General features: G+C 48.3%; 1 protein-coding gene across 3 annotated transcripts in view; it reads right to left on the bottom strand.

Annotated features, from left to right (window-relative positions):
- The window catches only part of CNDP2 (carnosine dipeptidase 2), a 23,271-nt gene extending 5,244 nt beyond the window's left edge, over positions 1–18,027 (bottom strand). The window contains exons 1-9 of one of the 3 annotated variants that reach the window (XM_037738141.1): positions 17,661–17,765; positions 15,248–15,322; positions 13,998–14,094; positions 13,016–13,159; positions 9,212–9,374; positions 6,367–6,455; positions 4,320–4,520; positions 2,739–2,823; positions 1,560–1,720 (exon numbers count right to left, since the gene is read on the bottom strand). In XM_037738141.1, coding sequence (XP_037594069.1) covers positions 1,560–1,720; positions 2,739–2,823; positions 4,320–4,520; positions 6,367–6,455; positions 9,212–9,374; positions 13,016–13,159; positions 13,998–14,057 — 903 coding nt within the window. In that variant the 5' untranslated portion in view covers positions 14,058–14,094; positions 15,248–15,322; positions 17,661–17,765. Of the gene's footprint in view, positions 1–1,559; positions 1,721–2,738; positions 2,824–4,319; positions 4,521–6,366; positions 6,456–9,211; positions 9,375–13,015; positions 13,160–13,997; positions 14,095–15,247; positions 15,323–17,660; positions 17,778–18,006 lie in introns of those variants that run through there. The other 2 variants (XM_017527550.2, XM_017527548.2) reach the window with 2 other exon arrangements.
- Positions 18,028–21,238: the final 3,211 nt, after the last annotated feature.

Here is a 21,238-nt window from a genome sequence, read left to right as displayed (position 1 = left end):
GGGACACGGGTGTGCGGCCCGTGAATACTGATGATGCATGTGCAGACCCCTCCCAGGCCCACGGGACATGGGTATGCGGCCCATTCCTACTGAGATAGCAGAGCCAGGCTGATCAGTGCATCTGGTACGGCCTGTGAATACCGATGATGCTGTATCCTCAGACCAGGGGAGACCTTGTCTCCTGCTTCCCAAGTGTGTCATCAACACCATGACCTTCCTGCCTGCTCCTTCCCTCTGTGTCCCTGCAGCAGCAGAAGGCAGGTCAAGAGAGTAGGTGTGCCCCAAAGGAGCTTCCAGAAGGCTCCTCAGTGATTTAGCCATTGAATGTGTAGATTTCTGTTTGTGAACCAAACAGCTCAATGTTATCTGGGAGGCATAGACAAGGCCCTAAAACCCCCTGCACAGAAGCAAATCCAAGTCTGAGAGAACAGGGCAGAGAAACAGACCCACCTTTTCCCCAACCCCTCAGTCCATGACATCTCTGTTCAGTCACTGTTGTTGGGGACCTTCTCTTGCTATTCCAGAGGCTCCTCCCTGAGGGGCTGAGTGTCCCCCAACCTCCCTTGTCCCCCTGATGCCAGCCAAGGCTCCGGCGCCTGCAACAGCCTCACAGGTCTCCCAGCTCCAACACCCCGACCCATAACCTTTCCCACTGTCATTGAGATCCAATGAACTCAAAGCCTTGCTGTGGCTCACGTCTCCTAGGAAGACCCGGAGCTCCACGGCAGCCCCATCGGTCTTGGTGGCACATCACTCTGCTGCCTGTCTGACCCCAAGCAGCCTACATGTCTGTGCTCCTACTGACCCAGCACGCCAGCCTCACCCTGCACCTTTGCTGGCCGACGGGACCCTGTGACCAGAGGCTCGGCTGTTCCCAGGACCACGCCCCTCTGCTCACGTAGGCCCACAGCCTCTGGAACTCCCCAGCATGGCCCTTGTCAGGAAAATTCCCTGACAATCTTCCAAATCAAAATCTGCTCTCTCAGGGAGCAAAGCAAGGCATTTCCCAAATTAAAGAGTTCTTGCCAACTCTGTTAGAAGTTCTTGCCTGTCTGTCTCTGAGAGACAAACCTCAAGGGCCCAGCCTGGCCTTATTTCCCTTGTCTCCCAGGCACCTAAGTGCTTGATTCCATGGATGTAGGCTGAATCAACGGTGCAGAACCTACGTATACCTCATAAACCTATGGCCTGTTAGAAAAGTCATGACCCACTTTTCCCCTAACATGTGAATATTCTATACAGTTTCCACCCAGCACTCGGCTCTGGAGTGGCTTAATGGTCCCTGGGCCCAGTGGTAAGGAGGTGACTCTACAAACATGAACACGGCAGAGCCGCTGCAGCAGGTGACAGCCTGTGTCCCCTCTGCATGCTTCTCCAGGCCTGATGGAATCAAAAGTGGATTTTGATATTTAAAAATCCCAACGACTAGCAACCCAGTCACGCCTGCTTTCGGAATGTCTGCACCGTTTGGTGACTCATGTGCACTGGACATTCCAGCTCCTTCCCTCGGGGACCCCCGGGACCCAGGGAAGTGGCAGGGCCGAGCCCTGGGCCAGCACCTTGCAGCAGTGCAGGAGGGTGTGCGCCCCCACATCCCTGGCAAACTCCTCCACGTCAAAGTCAATGTCGTCGTACAGCTTGTGCTCCTCTTCCGTCACGGCGGCCACAGCCTCGTTAATGCTGGGAATCAGGATGTTCCCCCTCTTGTCCACTAAGGAGCCTGAGGGAAGCAGGAGAGGGTTACAGCACTCGGGGGGCTGCGCAAAGGCGAGCTGCTTTTTCCTGCACCAACCCCAGGAGCATAGCTCGGGAGAGACGCAGCCCCACAGCCACGTGGCTGAAGGAGGGGACAAGAGCAGCCACCACAGTCCACAGAATAATGTTCACGGATGCGTCCCAGCATGCAATGCCTCTCAGGTGCTGTCCAGGGCCTTAGGCTCAGCCAGTGATGTAATCAGCAGAGCAGCCAATGAGGCAGCAGCTTGGGCATGCCCATTTCTCAGATAAGGAGACTGAGGAGAAGGTGGGGAAAGGGAATTGTCCTTGGTCATGGACCAGGAGGCAAACCAGCAGGCTGGCTTCATGCAGCCCCATTCTGACAACTACTGCACTGCCCATGTGCCTTTTTAATGTGCATTCCACAAGAAACAAGCTGCTCCCGAACTGAGGGGGGTAAACTGTGGGTGTAACAGAGTGGACATCACGTGGGTGGCTGGCGTCTGGTGGAGAGGAAAGGAGAGCTTGGGGGGTGGTGTGGGAAGAGTGGGCTGTGGGTGGCCTCACTGCAAAAAGACGCCGGGAACAGCGCGATGGGGTGCTTGCTCTCAAAGAGCTGATCAAGCAGGGGGATGTGGATGGGGCTGGTTATCATGTAAGACAGATCAAAACATGTGCCCTGCGAGAGATGTCAAATGACCACATCCAGAGGAAGGACAGCAGCACGTGCCTCGAGGGGCCTGGCCAGACAGGACCTGGGGGCATCTGAGTTGGCTGCTGGAGGCAGGGCAAGGTTTCAACAGGTGGTGACAGGCACGGGAGGGTTTCAGAGGCAAAAATAAAACAAGGGGGCCTCTCAGAGGGACAAGTGAGTGGAGGGAGGGGGAGGTGCAGTTGGAAACCGAGACGCAAGTTGGTTCATGTGGAATGCTGAAAGGCACCAAAGCTGATGACAGACAGTCTGGAAATCATGCCCGTCCACTTTCCCTTAAATGGCGACTGAACGCCAATCTGACACTTACCCATCAGCAAAACAAGATCAGTCATGGCCTCGTGCACCGAGCCCCCGTACACCCCGGAATGCAGGTCTCTGTCGCTGCACTCCACCTGGATGGAAACAAAGGCCGCTGTGTCTGGCTGCCTAGTGGGAGCTTACTTTTGTCATGTGACAGTGAATTCAACAAAGGGCATTTACAAGGCCTGACAATTTTCCAAATCAAAATCTGCTCTCTCAGGGAGGAAAGCAAGGCATTTCCCAAATTAAAACCTTAGGCAGGAACAAAAAATACTCTTGCATATGCCAAGCACAGATAAGCTGGTAACACTAGCCACAGGTACAAGCATTCCACAGGGCAATCTGCCTACCACTCAGAGCCTTTTCTAGAAGTTTCATGAATACCCTGCACCTCTGCTGAGGGCAGCCCAACATGAGACCTGCCACAGGCCCAGAGCCTGAGACCCGAGGTCAGACCTCACCCTTGCACTGAGCAGCACATACAAAGCGTAAAGCAGCTGCCTGCCACGTGCCCAGCTCTTCGCCTGCAAATGGGCTGAGGTGCAATGCTCCTCCCAGCACTGGGGGTGACACGGGGCCACCTATAAAACCAGAATGGTGCCTTGCTCAGAGTTAGGGCCCAGGGTAGCAACTGCAGTGATTTTTAGCACTGTTCAGGTTACAAATGACGTGTGTAGACAGGACCTAATTTAATCACACGTTACCCTGTGGGGTATTGGGAGATGACCACCAGCCAGTGAGCGGCAGAATCTGGCCCAGGCCTGGCCTTTCCCAGGCTCAGTGCTGCTTTGGTTTCTCTTTTTTTTTTTTTTTGAAACAGAGTTTCACTCTGTCCCTCAGGCTGGAGTGCAGTGGTGCAATCTCCACTCACTGCAACCTCTGCCTCCCAGGTTCAGGCAATTCTCCTGCCTCAGCCTCCCGAGTAGCTGGGATTACAGGTGCTCACCACCACACCTGGCTAACTTTCTGTATTTTTAATAGAGATGGGGTTTCTCCATGTTAGCCAGGCTGGTTTCAAACTCCTGGCCTCAAGTAATCTGCCTGCCTCAGCCTCCCAAAGTGCTGAGATTACAGGCGTGAGCCACCATGCCCGGTCTCGGTTTCTCTTTATCCCATGTAGTCAGTCACTTAGTCATGGTATAAGGAGCCTAAGTGTTAACGTATAAATATTTCAACTTTCAGAAGGAAGTGTTTCTAAAATGCTTTGTATGTGTCTGCATCTTCCGAAATGAACAGCCTAAGTATTAACGTATAAATATTTCAACTTTCAGAAGGAAGTGTTTCTAAAATGCTTTGTATGTGTCTGCATCTTCCGAAATGAACTAACATTTTATCTCCTCTCAGCTGCTCCAAGGCAGCATCGCAAATCACACTGACATAGTTTAATGCTGCTGTGAGATTAACTCCTGATCACTGCGGGTGTTGCTGTAAATCTGGGGTATGGAAGCTGGGAACTGGGGTGCTAAGTGAGCCCTGTGCTTCTCCATCCTGTGTGCCTGACTTCTGGGTCCTTGCCTACTTTGGGTTTGGAAGAACCAGGAGACTCAGAGGTTAGAGAAAAATGAAGCCGTAGGACTCCGCACTGCACCTCGATGTAGAAGTAGCAGATGCCCCTGAGGCCATAGGTGATGCAGGGCTTCTTCTTCCCCAGCCAGTAGTTGTCAGAAATGCAGACGTAGTCCACGTCCTTAAAGAAGCTGTCTTTCTGGGCGAAAATCAGCTCGTCTAGGCCCTCAGAGCCTGACTCCTCCATGCCTTCGAGGCAGAACCGGACATTGACAGGAATCTCCTATGAGAAGGGAACAGCACGAGCGGATATTCAGCTTTGCGAACTTTCCTTCTAGAAACCACACTTAGGATTACACATTTCAAATCTCCGGCCTTCTCCAGACCAATCACATGGGCCTCTGTGTACACCTGTCATCACCCCCTCCCCAGGCCCTGCCAGGCCACTGTGGCTCCAGGCCACTTTGACCAGTCCAGTCCCGCCAGATGGGGCTCTCTGCAGCCACCCCACATGGCCGAGGAGCGCCTCAGGAAAGCCTGTGCTGCTCCCTCTGTAGTAAGGGCCACGACACAAACAACACCACGTGAGTCCTGATTAAACCGGGGGAGCCACTGACGCAGGCGGCGTGGGTCCTCCCACGTGACCTTGTGCTGCTCCCGGGCACAGAAGCGCCGCTCTTCCTGAGGGGCCCGGTGGCAACCTGCACACCTCGCCGAGTGTCTGGATCATGTTTTGTAGCTTCACAGCTGCTCTTCTGACTCTAGCCCACACACTCAAAAGGTGAAAAAATGAGGTTGTGCACAAAACTCGTGATTTGCCAAAGGCCACACAGGATAAAGAACTGCAGGGCCTAAATGAGGACTCAAGGCCACTGAGTCCTAGTTCCAGACTGCCTAGGCTGCCCCAGACTGCCCTGTTCATGAACGTGCTTCCTCCCCTGCCGGCTCCTCCTCCTGCTCTGCCCTTCACATAAAATCTTTCACAGGCCCTCTCCCTGTGCATAGCCACCTGTCATCCTTGGTTCCCCCACAGCCTGAGGTGCCTCCACTGCAGCTGAGGCTGAGGGCTCCACGAGGCCAGAGTTTGGGAGGCTTCTGAGTTCCTGCCCAGCATGCAGGCTCCGCCGTGCCAGGCCAGGTGGTTCTGGGCATCACTTTCCCACCATGTAAAGTGATCCTCTGGACCAGAAGGGCTGAGATCGTTTTCACAACTAACATTCCATGCTTTGACAAAAATGCTTATCTTATTCTTATTTTATCAGGATACCAGATAAAAGCAAGATGCAAAGATGTCTACACAGCATGATCACAACTAGGCAAAAAGCCACAGAAAATCCTGGTAAATTTCAAAATACTAATTGTCTTTGGATTCTAGGCCAGTATTTTTCTCTCTACTTGTCTGCTTTTTAGCAAACCTTGAACAATGAGCAGATATTTCACAGCTTTCTTTTGTTGAGGTAGAGTCTCACTCTGTTACCCAGGCTGGAGTGCAGTGGCACCATCTCGGCTCACTGCAACCTCCACCTCCCTGGTTCAAGGAATTTTCCTGCCTCAGCCTTCCAGGAGCTGGGATTACAGGTGTTCACCACCATGCCCAGCTAATTTTTGCATTTTTAGTAGAGATGGGGTTTCAGCACGTTGGCCAAGTTGGTCTCGAACTCCTGACCTCAAGTGCTGGGATTACAGGTGTAAGCTACCGCACCAGGCCGGAAAATATATTTTAAAAAACAGAATTTATTTTTAGGAGGATGTAAACCACACAGAGAGAGTGAGGGGCCTGTATGATGTCACTAAGGGTGCATTACATTCTGGCAAGGAATCACACTCACAGGGACAGTCAGGGGCTGAAAAGTCACATTGTCACATTTCCTGAGGTGGCAAAAATCATGCTGAGTTGCCAATATGATGACCTTTGAGCAGCTGTAAAACAATTAAACTTTGAATGTTTCCTAAAGCTGGAAAACAAACCTATACTCTTAAATCTGAGTCACCTGTGCTGATAAGGGCTGGGGGATGCCTGTCTTCTCTTTTCCTGTGAGCTCTACAAGCTGTTGTGTGAACAGAGAGGCTGTCTTCCTATGGCTCAGATGGAACCCAGGCCCAGGCAGGAGTCAGCATAGAGGGCATACCTGGTCTGTTTTCTGATACGCTTCCAGGGCGTTCATCCAGCCGGCCACGGGGCCCTTATCATCAGTTGAACCTCTCCCATACAGCTTGCCTAGAACAGCAATCCACAAATTCATAAATTGATGATTACAACGAACCCAGAAGCAGCATATCTCAAGTGCACATCTGATGACCCCTTAGCAAAGCAAACACGAGGGAAGCTTCCCCTTCCAATCAGGAGACCCGAGTCTCCACCCAACACTATCATTAAATGTGCCAAAGAATTCGCCATCATCGAAGAGATAAGCCACGTGGATGCTCCCACGTCACCCCTTCCCTCTCCCAACATGGTCACAGCGTCAGCGGGGGGCATGGCTTCCTGCTGGGTTAGGGTGGAGACCTCCAGTTCTAACTTCAGGAAGCTGTAGCCAGCTGCTTAGTTCATTAAAACCCATTTACCAGAAGCATTGGGGAGCAATGGGGACTGGAAACCCAGTTGCTCAGGAACCTAAGGCACCTTTGTCAAAAAAGGACCATAATCTCACCCCCACCCAATTGTGACACTTAATTCGATAAAAAACAGAGAACTAGCATGTTTCTCATTTAGCCTCTACTTCCTTCTGTAGTTATCACTCTGAAAACTACAGACAAGGCTTCTTATCAGCGTCATCAGTCACAGTGGCCCCTCACCACACTTGCTTCTGAGGAAGCTGACAACACAAGTGACATCTTGAAGACAAGGCCCCACCCCTCCTCCATCTTCTGCCACATGGTGCCGGCCTCATGGAACCAGACTGAGGAGGAGCCGGCCTCAGGACACGGCCCTCTGCTGGGCCTCGGTCTTCCCAGCTGGTCTCCCGACCTCCCGGGGCTCGGCCTGCTTCCCAGGTCCCGCAGTCTCAGCATGACCCAGCCCATAGTAGCATGAGGCTGAAAGTCATCACTACCTGGAGAGTTTTCTTTTATGAATGAAACCCAACTTTTCACAAAAACTGAAGATCAAATATAAACTCTTCTAAAAAAAATCCTTATCCCTGTGACAAACACTGAACAAGTACGGTGGCTGGCACGGTCCTGGCTCAGAGCCGCGGGCAAATGTGACCTGCCCCCACCCTCCAAGGCTCCCTGACAAGGAGAGGAGGCAGTGCGGCTGGCAGTGATGCTTCCCTCGGTACAGGTGAGGCTGGGACAGGGAGGGCTGAGAGGGTGGTCGGAGACAGGCCCCACAGAGGACGAGGCAGCGGTGATGGGGCTGACGCCCATGCAGGTGCACTTCTGAGCCCCACAGGCTCCTGAGGGCTGCACGTGGTCCCATGTGGCTGGGTACAGGTGGGAGAAGAGGAGGCAGAAGGCAGGCGAGGGGAGGGACCCTCTGTGCCATCCTGAGTCCTCCAGGGGGAGTCAAGGAGAGAAGTGGCATGCTGAGGTCACTCTGGGAACAGCCTGGAAAAGGAGTGGCACCGTGAAGGCTCAGAAGTGGGAGCAGGACCCAGCATGGGGCGGGAGGTGGCGACAGGGGGCTTTCAACGTGGGAAAGGCAATGGCCTGGAGGAGGGCCTGGCAGGGATGGGGACCCAGTTCCTGGTGCAGGTGGCAGAAGATGGTGCCATCCACAGAGACTGTGAGACAGCAGACAAGTAGTAAAGACAAGGATTTCTGTTCAGAGGGAGCCAGTTCGAGCAGCGAGGGCCCGGCCAGCAGACACGCCGGACCACGCGCGAGGGGCGTCCAAGCGCACAGAGGGTTAATCCTACAATCGACCGCAAGTCAGCAATTCCACTGTGACAATGGCAATGGCATAGAATTACATCTCATCGAAAACCTTGCTTTCAGTAAAATCATTTTCAATTTTGCACAGTAATGAACACAACCGACACCGAGGCAGGAAAGGTTAGAGCACAGAGGCAATGATTCAGATGGAAGGGCTTCGATGAGAAGAGGCTAGAACTTAGCTAGGAGGGGCCCGCCACCAGGGAGGGAGGATTCCTCATCTGGTCAAACGCGGTATTGTGCAGGCGCATGTAGAAATTCAGAATTGAAAGTGGAAAGTGGAAGGCCTTTACCCCAGAAGGAGCAGGAAGAAAAGAGGCCAGCCTGCGGGGTCACTCACAGCACGGGCCTCAAAGGCCTGTAGGTGCCCGGCACACAGAAGCACTCCGTGAATAACAGCGACATTGCCACCTCCACCAGGGCAGCCGGGGTGAAGGAGGCCACCAACATACACCGCAGAAGCAGCTGTCGGTTGGGACAGAGGAGGAGTATGAGGCGACAGGCTTTTCAGGACAGCCCTGCTCTGATTGGAAATGTACATTCTGAGAAGAAGCGTCAGCAGGAGAGGAAGCCTGGCTGGCCCCAGTCACCCCCAGTCACGGAGAACTGGTTTGCACATGTGAAAACAGGCTTTCCGGAAGGTCAGCGACAGAGGCACATGTGAGAAACCTCCATTTTTAGCTTATGTTAAACACAGTCTGTACCAGGTACAGTGGCTCATGCCTGGAATCCCAGCACTTTGGGAGGCCAAGGTGGGTGGATCATCAGGTCAGGAGTTCGAGACCAGCCTGGCCAACATGGTGAAACCCCGTTTCTACTAAAAATACAAAATTAGCCAGGCATGGTGGCGCATGCCTGTAGTCCCAGCTACTCGGGAGGCTGAGGCAGGAGAATCGCTTGAACCCGGGACATGGAGATTGCCATGAGACAAGATCTTGCCACTGCGCTCCAGCCTGGACAACAGGTCTCAAAAAAATAAAAATAAAAATAAAATGAAATAAAAACAGTATGTACTGGAAACAGAGAAAACCAGACTAGCAGTGACTTTGCAAAGGTCAGTGCTTTTCCTCTGGGCACACACGGGCATGCAGTGCTCACCGTCTCGCTCCACCAGGGTGAAGGGCTCGCTGTCCCAGCCGTCCTCCAGGGCCGCAGGCTGCACATCCAAGTGCCCGTAAATGCACACCGTTTTCTTCTGTGGGTCGGAGCCCAGACTGCCAAGCAGAATAGGAGGGAGCGGGATCTCTGAGCCATCAGGGAGCTGAGCGTGGAGAGGAAAGGAACCAAGGACAGCTTTTGTTGAAGAAATTCGGTTTTTACAGAGGAGATTATTAAAAGACTTTGAGCTTCCTTATCTGTCCTCATCAATCAACCTCTATTGTATAGCTTAAGAGCACACTGTTCAATGGAGTCGCTAATTAGGAATTTACTTTCTTGTACTCCAGAGCACATATACTCAATCATGTTTGCCAACTGCAGGCAGTTTGGTAAATTCTTTTATTTATTTATTTTTGAGAGGGAATTTCCCTTTGTCATCCAGGCTGGAGTGCAGTGGCATGATCCCAGCTCACTGCACCCGGTGCCTCCCAGGCTCAAGTGATTCTCATGCCTCAGCTGCCAGAGTAGCTGGGATTCCAGAAGCAGCCACCACACCTGGTTAATTTTTTGTATTTTAGTAGAGACAAGGTTTCACTATGTTGACCCCACGGTGGTCTTGAATTCCTGAGCTCAGGCAAACCACTTACATCGGCTTCCCCAAGTGCTAATACAAGCATGAGCCACCGCACCCGGCTGGGTTTGGTAAATTCTGAAAGGCTGATTTTTTCTGACTTTTATATAACAAAACATGCAGGCTGAGTTCGGGATGCAACTTAGTTTATTTTCTGAAATCATGGTTAAAATCAACTATAATCTGAAATCAGAAGATACATTTTTGAAATTCTGTACATAAATTACAATTATGCATACAAAGGGATATAAACCAAGATATATATATATATAACAATTTAAATCTTTATATCTAAATTTACATTTAGCCATTCTAAAAAGGTAGTGATAGCTGGTACTCCTTCTGAGCTTTGTCCGAAAGGCACTATCAGTGTTCCACAATCTCACAGGCATGGAGGACAGGAGAGGTGTCCCAGCCCACCCCTGCATGCAGATGGAGGTGAATCATACATAGGAAGGGAGGATGGGACAGGCGTCCCAGCCCACCCCTGCATCTAGATGGGGGCAAATCAATCTTAGGTCTTTTCCAACTTTCACATCAGGTCAATGGTCTTCACCTTTTACTAGACCGTGGCCCATTCAGGCTGTACAAGACTCCTGTGGCCATGTAGCTCCTCTACCAGTCCTATATTCCAATAGAAAAAAAACCCATGATCATCACGATGTGTCACAAGCTAGTGGCAGGGGATGGTTTTAGCTGCAACAGGAAGAGACTGTTCATGCTAAACCATGACATACCTACATATTAGTCTAGTTACTAGAAAATACTGTTTATAAAAATAGGTATTAATAGACACATCACACAAACTAAACTGATAATGAAGTTAAATTAACAGTTTGCAATTCAGAGGTAAAAGGAGCAGTCACTGAAATGACAACTAGATCAGGACAGTGCTGGTGATGGGCCTCTGGTCGCAGAGGACCCACGGCCCTGGCAGTCCAGTTGGCCCTCAGCTGCCTGAGTAGAAAAATCATTTTCAAATGATAACAGAGTTTCTCTAAATAAATTCCCGTGCAATATAGAGCTCCTCTGAAATACTTTAGCATTTTCTAAGAAGCTGCTTGGGCCCATGGGTAAAATTGTTCTGAAATGTCCAACATCACCTTTCGTTCATGAGCCTGAAAATACTCCACTTCTGCACTGACATAGGAAAACACCCATCTCCACCTTGACCGCTGCAGCAAGTCACCATCACTAAGAAAAACGGAATCCTACCGCCACACGGACATGTGGGAAGACAAGAGAAGATGTGTGGTCACCCCACACCACAAACGTCTCTGCAGAAGATTTCCACCAGTGATGGTATCTTTTAATTCCTTGATAAAAATCGGTGTTATATAATTCAAAATAGTATAATAATAACCTAGTTTTTAATGAAAGGCCCTTTCTTAAGAACTGTACAGCACTGTCAGTGATCAATGAAGTAAATGTAACTATTGTAATAAACAACTCCTAAAAATGATTTGCTGCACCTAATTTTTAAAAATATATTAGGAAAACAAAGGAAAGGGAGCAAAGCAAGTCTGACCCTAAAAATAAACAACATGAAGAAACTTGGTTTATTCTCCCAAGAGTGGGGGAAAAGTTGTTGGGAAGCTATAATATACCCTAAGTCAATTATTAAATTTGTTTTCAGGAGAAAACCTCAAATGAACTGTACTGCCTGGGGAATCGGGAGGCCTGGGCTTGAACCTGCTCTGAATGAGCCTTCTGTGGGCTCCCAGAGGACACTGTGCCCAGCCTCCACTCTCCCCCACCATGAAGCTGGAGCACTAAACTGAACAGCCACACCCAAGCTTCTAGGGCTGTGATTTCAGCTTGACACCCAAATCATCAGGCCAAAGAAACAAGATAAGCCAAAGCTTGTTATTAGATCAAAGAATATAAAAGAATATTACAAACTTTGAAAATATATGGCACAAAACATGCAATTAACATGAGGCTGAAATCATCTGAAATAAACGAGTGAAATAATATACAGTAAGAGGCTGGGCACGGTGGCGTGACAATTTGGGATGCCAAGGCAGGTAAATTGCTTGAGACTAGAAGTTTGAGACCAGCCTAGAAACATGGTGAAACCCCGTCCTGACAAAATACAAAAAAAACACAAAAAACAAACAAACAAAAACCATACACACACACACACACACACACACACACACACACACACACACACACAGAGTAAATCCTCACTCAACTTCATGGATAGGCTTTTAGAAACTGACTTTCAGTGAACAAAACTATCTTATTCAAGGACCTGTTGTTGTACATTGTCTTGCTTGAAACTGCAGTTTCTAAGAACCTATGATGACATGAGAGCTTACTGTACCACAAAGTGAGATTGTTCATTTAGGAAGAAAACAAACCATTCTTACATGTCAAAATCCTGCATTGAAAAGCAACCGACTGCCAAACAAAATATCTCTTATCAAAAAGTGGCTCACACCTGTAATCCCAGCACTATGGGAGGCCAAGGCAGGTGGATCACCCAAGGTCAGGAGTTCGAGACCAGCCTGGCCAACATGGCAAAACCCCATCTCTACAAAAAATATAAAAATTAGCTGGGCGTGGTGGCACACACCTGTAATCCCAGCAACTAAGGAGGTTGAGGCAGGAGAATGGCTTAAACCCGGGAGGTAGAGGTTACAGTGAGCTGAGATCACGCCATTATACTCTTGCCTGGGTGACAAAGGGAGACTGTCTCGAAAAAAAACAAGGCTCATAGATCAGCACTGTGTGCCTGAGGGCAGGCAGGCAGGGAGGAGTCTCTATCATTTTTCAATGGACATGGATAAAATGTAACTCCCTAGTTTGTATCATTTTTAAATGGACATGGATAAAGTGTAACTTCCTAGTTTGAAAGGTTACTGGTGATGGCTGGGAGGAGAATCTCAGCAATCCTCTAAGAATGATTGTTACATTAACTTAGTCCTCAGTAACTGTCAGCAGTTCTGCTTCCTGGAGAAAAATGCTGAGTGCCACAAAACCTCTGTCCTGATCCAACTGAAGCAGTCACATACAGAACTTACCACCCAAACTGGGCACGTCCTTTTTTGTTTGTTTTAAAGATGAGTGGGCTATCTGAAGCAAAGATCTTTTAAGAACTCGTGGAGTCTTGTCAACCCCTCACGCAGAATCTGTGGTCCTGCAATGCAAAGAATGCGGCCTCCCACCTTTTGTTTTCCGATGTCCACCAGTTCCACAGAGCCGCCCAACTGCCTGACGTCTGCAGCGGCAACCTCCATCATCTTCCTGATTTCGCCTCTCTTCTCGGGCCATGCAGACACGCTCTGGATAGATACCCATTTTGCAAGTTTCTGTGGTGGACAACAAGCAACGAGGGATTCTGAATAGGTGTCCTTAAGGGAGCAAAAGCTTCCACAGTGTTGCCACGTTCCAGGCACACATGGCTGGCTCGCCCCCACCTCCACCCCCACGGCTGCTGCACTTGAACTGGTGGACTCCAAGAAGGGCAGACCCATCACAAGTGCTTTGTGTTTCAGATTTTTTAAATTGTTTGTACTATCTCTGTACCAAGAACTAGAGTACACAAGAAAAATGTCAGAAGGTTTGTTTTTAATCATCAAGGAGGAAGTGAATGTAAAATGTATCAGCTTCCATAAATAAGTTTTTATCTGAATCAGACTAAATTACAACTGAAAGATACAGAAAAGACCCACGGTCGCCACAGTCCAAATTAGCTGATTTATTATCCTGACAATGGCCATATTTTCCAAAGTATAATTTTTAGAATGAGAATTCTAAAGATTTCGTCTGAAATGTGTCTAAGAAGAATAACTTTAAAGCACAATGCTGTAAGTTAACATCAAGAAACAGATTAATATATAACATTATTAAATGACTTAAAACATGCTTAATGTAAACTATTTAATCTGTAACTATCACAAGAAATTGATGGAGATGAAACAAAAATCTCAATTAGATTTGCTATTCTTAGAAACACATATTAACACTTTCTGTCAAAAACCAAAAGTGTAACCTATACCATGAGAAGCAGCTAATGGAACAAATCTCTAGGTAGATCGTCTAACTCTGGATTTCAATGGCATAATTCATATTAGCTTTTGACAGTTTCTCTAGGCCCCGTGGGATTAAATCAGATTTTAATGTTTCCTAAAATGAATATTCCCTTACCTTAATGTAGCGATCCTGATTTTCATCAATATACTTAAACAGGGTAGCGAGGGCTGCCATCTTTCAACCAGACCCCAGACCGCAGATCTTGAAGGTTCTTGGAAGGAAGAGGAACTGGTCAGTCCTGTCTCCAGTGGGGACTGACTGGGCGACTGGCCCAGAAGGCACTTGTTCAGAATTGTAAAGTGCTGCTCCACCCTCCAGGCCAGCATTGCAACACCCTCAGCCAGAGAGGCTCCAGGAAGTGACTGCGGCCTCAGAGACAAAAGCTCTGGGAACCAGTTAGAGGTTGGGACTAATTTTCCCTTCTTTATTTGGAAGGAAAAACTATATAAAATACTATGTCCACAGGTAACAGAGGGAGGGCCTATGTTGAAGAAAATATAATGAAAACTAAAAGTAGGCACTTTTAGTTTTACTGGGACTTTAATAAAAATTTTTACACTCTTAAAGCACAAAGATAACTTCTACTTTCTATTATCCCAGAGGATACAGTCTCTTCAGGGAATCCCAGCAAAAATGTCACATCCTGTGTCCACCACCACAAACCCATGACACAGATGACAGAGCCCAAGGAAAACCAGATTCCGTTGAAGAAAGCTGATGTTCTTAGTCCAGATACAGCCAAAGGGCAACTGCTAAACCTCCACAAGCACCTCACCAAGAGAACAGGCCATGTGGCCTCTGTGGTGCGTGCTGTCACCTGCTTTCATGCATGACACCCAGCAATTTCTGCCCCACTCACAGATACAGGCAAAAACACATTATCAGACTATTTTTAGAAGTCAGAATGAATGCAATGTAAAAATGATTCTAGTATTGGGACTTTCATAATTAGCTTTCTGCAGCGGAAAGCACCCAGCTATACTGAGCAAGTTCAAGATTGCGGGGATGTGAAGTGCCTTGAAATCACAGCTGCGGAGTGACAGGACCCTACTACAGCCCCGTGTCTACATGCCAGACAAACTACCTCTGCCAAGCTACCTGTGCACTGACGTGCTGCAGGTAAAGAGCATTGTTTTCTTGGCATAGGATCTCAAAGTGATTTCTAAACAGAGAGGAGACTTTATCCACCGTGACACCCAGCGTGGCAGCTGTTCAAAAGTGGCTGTTGCTGTGCAGGGTGATGAAACCGCAGGGCACTGCAAGTCACAAATGTGATTTCTACATGGGTGGGAGATCCAGCCGCTGCCTTCTCAAGTGCCCTCTACCTTCGAACACCAGCCACAGAGCATGGAATATTTACATACCTCCCAGCCAGCTCGGATCTCTCCACTGAGGCACTCATCTGGAGGAGCCTCAGCAAGACAGAGCCCATGAGCATGCTGGAGAGATGTTTTTCAGTGTTAATAAATCAAATTTTTCTCCACCTATTGCCTAAAATATACACAGGGAAGTCACCTGTTCACATTAAAAGAAATCCTATTTAGCAGGACAATATGCTACATGTGGTGATTTTCGTTTGGGTTTCCGGTTATTAAATGCCACAAATCCCAAGCTCACTGTGGAACATTCTCATAAATATTATGCTCTTGTAGTCAAATTAACCAATGGCATTGTAGCTACAGTCACTCAAAAATACAGTCATGTGCCATCTAACATTTCCGTCAACAACAGCGGTGGTCTCAAAAGATCACGATGGAGCTAAAACGTTCATTTTCTGTCTGGATATGTTTAGATACACAAATACCTACCACTCTGTTAAAACTGCCTACAGTATCCAGTAAAGGAACATGTTGTATGGGTTTGTAGCCTAGGAGCAATAGGCTACAGCATACAGCCTAGTGTGTAGAAGGTTGTACCATCCAGGTTAGTGTGAGCGTACCTCAGGAAGTGCACACAACAGCCAATTACCTAATGATGCATTTCCTCAGAATGTATCCCCATCCTTAAGTGACATATGACTGTAATTATCTAAGTTACAACTTTCACTAGAAGAGAGGAAACAGAGATCAGCTTGTTCCACCATCGGAGATGGGCTAAAAAGCAACTCCTGTTCATCACTCATCCAGTCAAACCAGGTTAGGCCAGGTTCCAGTTTCTCCCACTCACACTTCAGGGTTACTCCTGTCTCACCTCTGCCTGTTACAAAGCCGTTCAATGGAACCATTTTTATATGCTCTGGAGAACACCACTAATTAAGGTAAAAGCTATATGTTGGATTGAGCAAAGGCAAGCATTATCTTTTCAAATGACACCTCATTCCCCTCTAAAAATCTAAAGTTCTTAAGGAGTAATTTATTTATTCATTTAGAGACAGGGTCTCGTTCTCACCCAGGCTGGAGTGCAGTGGTGCCATCTTGATTCACCACAACCTTCGTCTCCCAGGCTCAAACGATCCTCCTGCCTCAGCTTCCTAAGTAGCTGGGACTACAGGTGTGCACCACCACACCCAGGTAATTTTTGTATTTTTTGTAGAGACAGGGTTTCACCATGTTAGCCAGGCTGGTCTCAAACTCCTAGGCTCAAGTGATCTGTCTGCTTCAGCCTCCCAGAGTGCCAAGATTACAGACATGAGCCAATGTGCCTGGCAAGGGAGTAACATGATTTGAACATTGAGACTAGTGGAGGGAAGGAGAAATTGCTGTGGCACCTGGAACTGCCACACAAATGTCTTCTGGTTCTGAGAATCTCAGTCCCTGTCCTTTGATAACCGAAGGCATATATTACACAAATAACTAAATCACACCTTCAATTCTGTATAAGAACCACTAAGAGAGGGGTAGGAATCTCCAATGTGCCAGAGCTAGAACATGATCCCTAAATATAATGTGAACATCTCTTTCTCCACTCCTGCCTACAAACATTAGGGACAGGGAAGGTATCCGAACAGGCCCCGGGTTCTCCGACTCTTTACGCAGTCTACGCTAGGATCTGACCTTGGCGGGCAGTGGGGAGGAGTAGTTTGGTGGCTCTGTCTGCGAGGTCCAAGGTCTCAAGGACATTCGTCCAGGCGGACCAAATATTGTCTCTGCTTCACAGATGAAGACACGGAAGCCCACTGAACGAGACACCTGCCCCAGACCTGCAAGCTGGCAAGGGAATTTTGTCTCCCCTCAGATGCTTCCTCCTGTAGCCTTAAACTCAGCTTCAAATGCTGGTGGGAGCTAGGGACCCAGTCCAGGACCCTTTGAACCTGAGGCGCGTCTGTCCCACCACACCCCCCCCCCACCCCAGACCTCCCGGAAAGGGATCCGTTAGAGAAAGGCTGCAGTTCTCAGCAGGCCTCCGGGGACGGGTGTGGACTGACCAGCGCTCTGCTCCCTGCAACCCCATTCTGCAACCACAGTCTTTACACAACACTCCACCAGGGAGGGCCACGTAGGCCCAGGCCAAGTGCGCCGCCCAGCTTGTCCCTGCGGACCCGGGACGCGCCCGGCGCTGCTGGGACACGAGTGGCCCAGCTGAGCCAGGCCCCGGGCCCCGGGCCCCGGGAGGTGCGAGAGGCCACGAGGCTGTGGCCGTAACGGGCCTCCGCCACCGACCGCGCGCTCGGGAACAGCCCGGACACCATTGTTCCCGCCTGGCTGCGGCCGGGCGCCCCACACTCCCCCACGAATAAGGCGTGACGCTCACCGCTGCCCACGGTCCTCCCAGCCCAGCCCGTTCCCCGCTCAGGTCCCCCACCAGGGAAGGAAGGCCCGCTAAGCAAGGCCCGCTTACCAGCAGCAGGCGCGGCGTCGGTTCCGCACCACGTGTCCCGGCCACGCCCACCAGCCCACTCCGCTGTCGCCCTGGCCACCAACCCGGCCCTGTCCGGAGGGCAGGCATCGCCCCGCCCAACCCCGCCCCCGCCACGCCCACCAATCCGGCCGAGGCAGAGGCATGGCGTCACCCACTCCCCGCCCCATTTCCGTCCTGAGCCCTGGGCGGACGGCTGACGTCACCTCTCCCAGCTCTATTTCCGCCCCGCTCACCAATCCCGGCCCGGTCCGTAGGGCTTACGTCACTCCGCCCCGCCCCGAAGATGAGCGGGGGGGATATGGGCGTGGCAAGGGCTCGGATTTACTGGAAGGCAGTGCCCCCAGGAGCACGTGTCCGGAGCTGTGGGCTTGCGCTGTGCTTCTCGGTCGCTCGTGGGTGGGCAGAGGGCCTGGTGCTTCAACGGTGGGGTCCGAGAAGTCGCCTGCAGTGCAGCAATGGCGTTCAAAACTGGAGGGGTCCTTATTCACTCCTGCGGGTCACGCAAGCTCCAATGAGAGGTCGGTGTGTACTGGATTGGCAAAGCGTTCGCCAGCACTGTCACCACTAGTGGACATATTTTAGTATTTGTGTCCCATGACCCTAGCAACTGATGAAGGAAGCAGAGCTGGCACCGTGGTTGAGCGTCTGCGACAGCGCTTTCCTTTTTAATCTTTACAATTCTTGGGGTTAAAATTGTTATACCCTGGTCTGCTCACTTTTCCGATAGAGTAGTCTCAAAAGAATTTGTTAAAACTTGTACCGGGGAGGGATAACATGGGGAGAAATGCCAAATATAGGTGACAGGGGGATGGAGGCAGCAAACCACATTGCCATGTATGTACCTATGCAACAATCCTACATGATACATATGAAACAAAACGAAACAAAACAAACAAAAATCTTTTACCACTACCACATTCTTTAAAGAGTGATAGCTCAGGGGTTATTTTTAAAAAATACATTTAATAGTTTTAAGAGATGTGTAAGTTCCCACATAATGTAAAATGTTAAAATAAAATTACCTCCCCCCTTAAAATTTACATGATTTGTTTCCTCTTTTATTTTTTGTTTATTTAAGTTTTATTTATTTATTTATTTTTTTGAGACAGAGTCTCGCTCTGTCACGCTGGAGTGTATGGCGCGATCTCGGCTCACTGCAGCCTCTGCCTCCAGGGTTCAAGAGATTCTCCTGCCTCAGCCTCCCGAGTAGCTAGGACTACAGACATGCACCACCACGCCCAGCTAATTTTTGTATTTTTAGTAAAGACGGGCGTTCACCATGTTGGCCAGGATGGTCTCGATCTTTTGACCTTATGATTCACTCACATTGGCTTCCCAAAATGCTGGGATTACAGGTGTAAGCCACAGCACCCAGCCTCGTCTTTTATTTTTTATTTCCATTCCACATCCCTCAGAGTTTTGTTAAATGTAATATTTTTATATTTAAAAATCTTATTCATATCCCAAACATTTTTCTCTACAACAGAATATGATAAAAATTTAAATTAATATTTACTTTGCTATAACTTGATGAGATTAGTTCATGTTCAGGGTGATATGGCCATACACACTTTGCTATAACCAAAAAGCTATAAGTATTAAACTTTTTTCTTCTGCATTAAATTCTCATGACAATTATTAGTACATGAATGATAAAAAGAAAAAAACTAAATATATTACACACTTTGCAAACACTGCAAAAAGTAAACATTGGTGGAAAATACATCCTGTAATCATATCTACTGGGCTTTTAAATAAATTAGTTCAGGTATCCATAAATGAGATTATTGCTGAAAAGAGGGTTTGGTTTAAAAAATTATACACACACACACACACACACACACACGCACATATATATACACATATATATAGCAAAAAGAAGTGATTTAGCATAGAAACCATAACAAACTAGTTACCAAAATTTAATAGGTTCAAGGTAAGAAAAAAGAATGAGAAAAGTTGTTGAGAACTTGTTAAGAGCAAGCAGATGCTTGAGCCCAAGTGAAAACATGAATGTGCATTTGCAATACTCAATCAGTGCTGACAAAAGTTGGTAAAAACATTTATCCTATGAATCTGAATAAATGTTAAGAAAAAAATACAAAACCAAAATTTACCCTTAATGTAGAATGCTGTTACTTGGAAATATGTTAGTTGTCATTATTCCTCTGAGAATAATGCCAAGTCAGTACCTGATCAGTGTCCTTGATTAAGGAGTCATCTTCCAGTGACACCGTGTGGCATTTCAAATTGTCCCTTTGTCTGGAGCATGACAGGCTTCAAGAGTTGATGACATACAGCATCAGGAACAATGCCTGGCACGGAGAAGGTGACTCAGGAGTGTTAATTACTTAATCCTGTGCAGGGACCAAGACTGCGAGGAACAGGAGAGCTTGGCTGAGGTCAGCAGGTCAGCTGCACCACCCACATGCTCTAGGGGGGAGCCCCTGGAAAATTTGGGCAGCTGGAGGTTGATGCCCTTCCGAACTCTCTCAGTCCTTAACTCTCCTTGTGCCGAGTCATCTGTCTCAGATGGTAAGGTAAGCAGCTGGTATTGGAGGCTGTGTGCTCAGTTCTGACTGTCCAGCAGGTGGCCCTGCACGTCCATTGCTTCTTAAAGGATGCATTGCAGATGGCTCAGTGGCAACAAATCTGAGCTAAAAGAGCGACATAAATGTGTTCCTATTTCTCTCTGCTGATTTTGAGGACAACAGGGACATTATGAGAGAAAACAAAGAAGTATGTGGAGGAGTGGCCACAAGTTAAGTACTTCAGAAAGAGGAAGGATGTGACCATTCTCAGAATTTAGGGAATGCAAGCATTGTAAAAGTCACTATTGATAACAGATCCACTCAAAAAACAAAATTATTTCAAAATAAAAAGATTAATTTCACATTATGTGATCATTCTAATAAAAACACCATGGTACAACAACAACAACAAAACATTAGCTCATGCTTCCGATTGCTGAAATGTTTAGTTCTCGGCATGAGATGGAATTGAGTCTCCAAAATCTGTCATGTCTGTTTAACCAAACTTTTTTTTCTTTTGGAGATGGAGTCTTGCTCTGTTGCCTAAGGCTGGAGTGCAGTGGCATGATCTCAGCTCACTGCAACCTCTGCTTCTCAAGTTCAAGTGATTCCCCTGCCTCAGCCTCCTGAGAAGCTGGGATTATAGGCGTGCACTCTCACACTCAGCTAATTTTTATATTTTTAGTAGAGACAGGGTTTCACCATGTTGGCCAGTCTGTTCTCAAACTCCTTACTTCAAGTGATCTGCCTGCCTCAGCCTCCCAAAATGCTGGGATTAGAGGTGTGAGCCACCACACCTGACCTGTTTAACCAAACCTAGCTAAACACACAGACAATGGGAGCATGCATTCCCCTGGAAAACAACTTTTCTGGGAACAGAGACCACTTTGGAAAGTATAATGCTTCTCCAGAAACCCATATTCAGGGAAACAGTTGGAAATTATGTTAGAGAATCCCTGCCAAGTAGGAAGGCCTAAAGAAGAAAGCAGAGTATAAGGAGATCAGGAAGGAACAACTACACGTGGA

This window comes from Cebus imitator, unplaced genomic scaffold (genome assembly GCF_001604975.1).
Source record: "Cebus imitator isolate Cc_AM_T3 unplaced genomic scaffold, Cebus_imitator-1.0 Scaffold49, whole genome shotgun sequence".
NCBI lineage: Eukaryota > Metazoa > Chordata > Mammalia > Primates > Cebidae > Cebus > Cebus imitator.
This window is presented reverse-complemented; position numbering and strand designations above follow the sequence as displayed.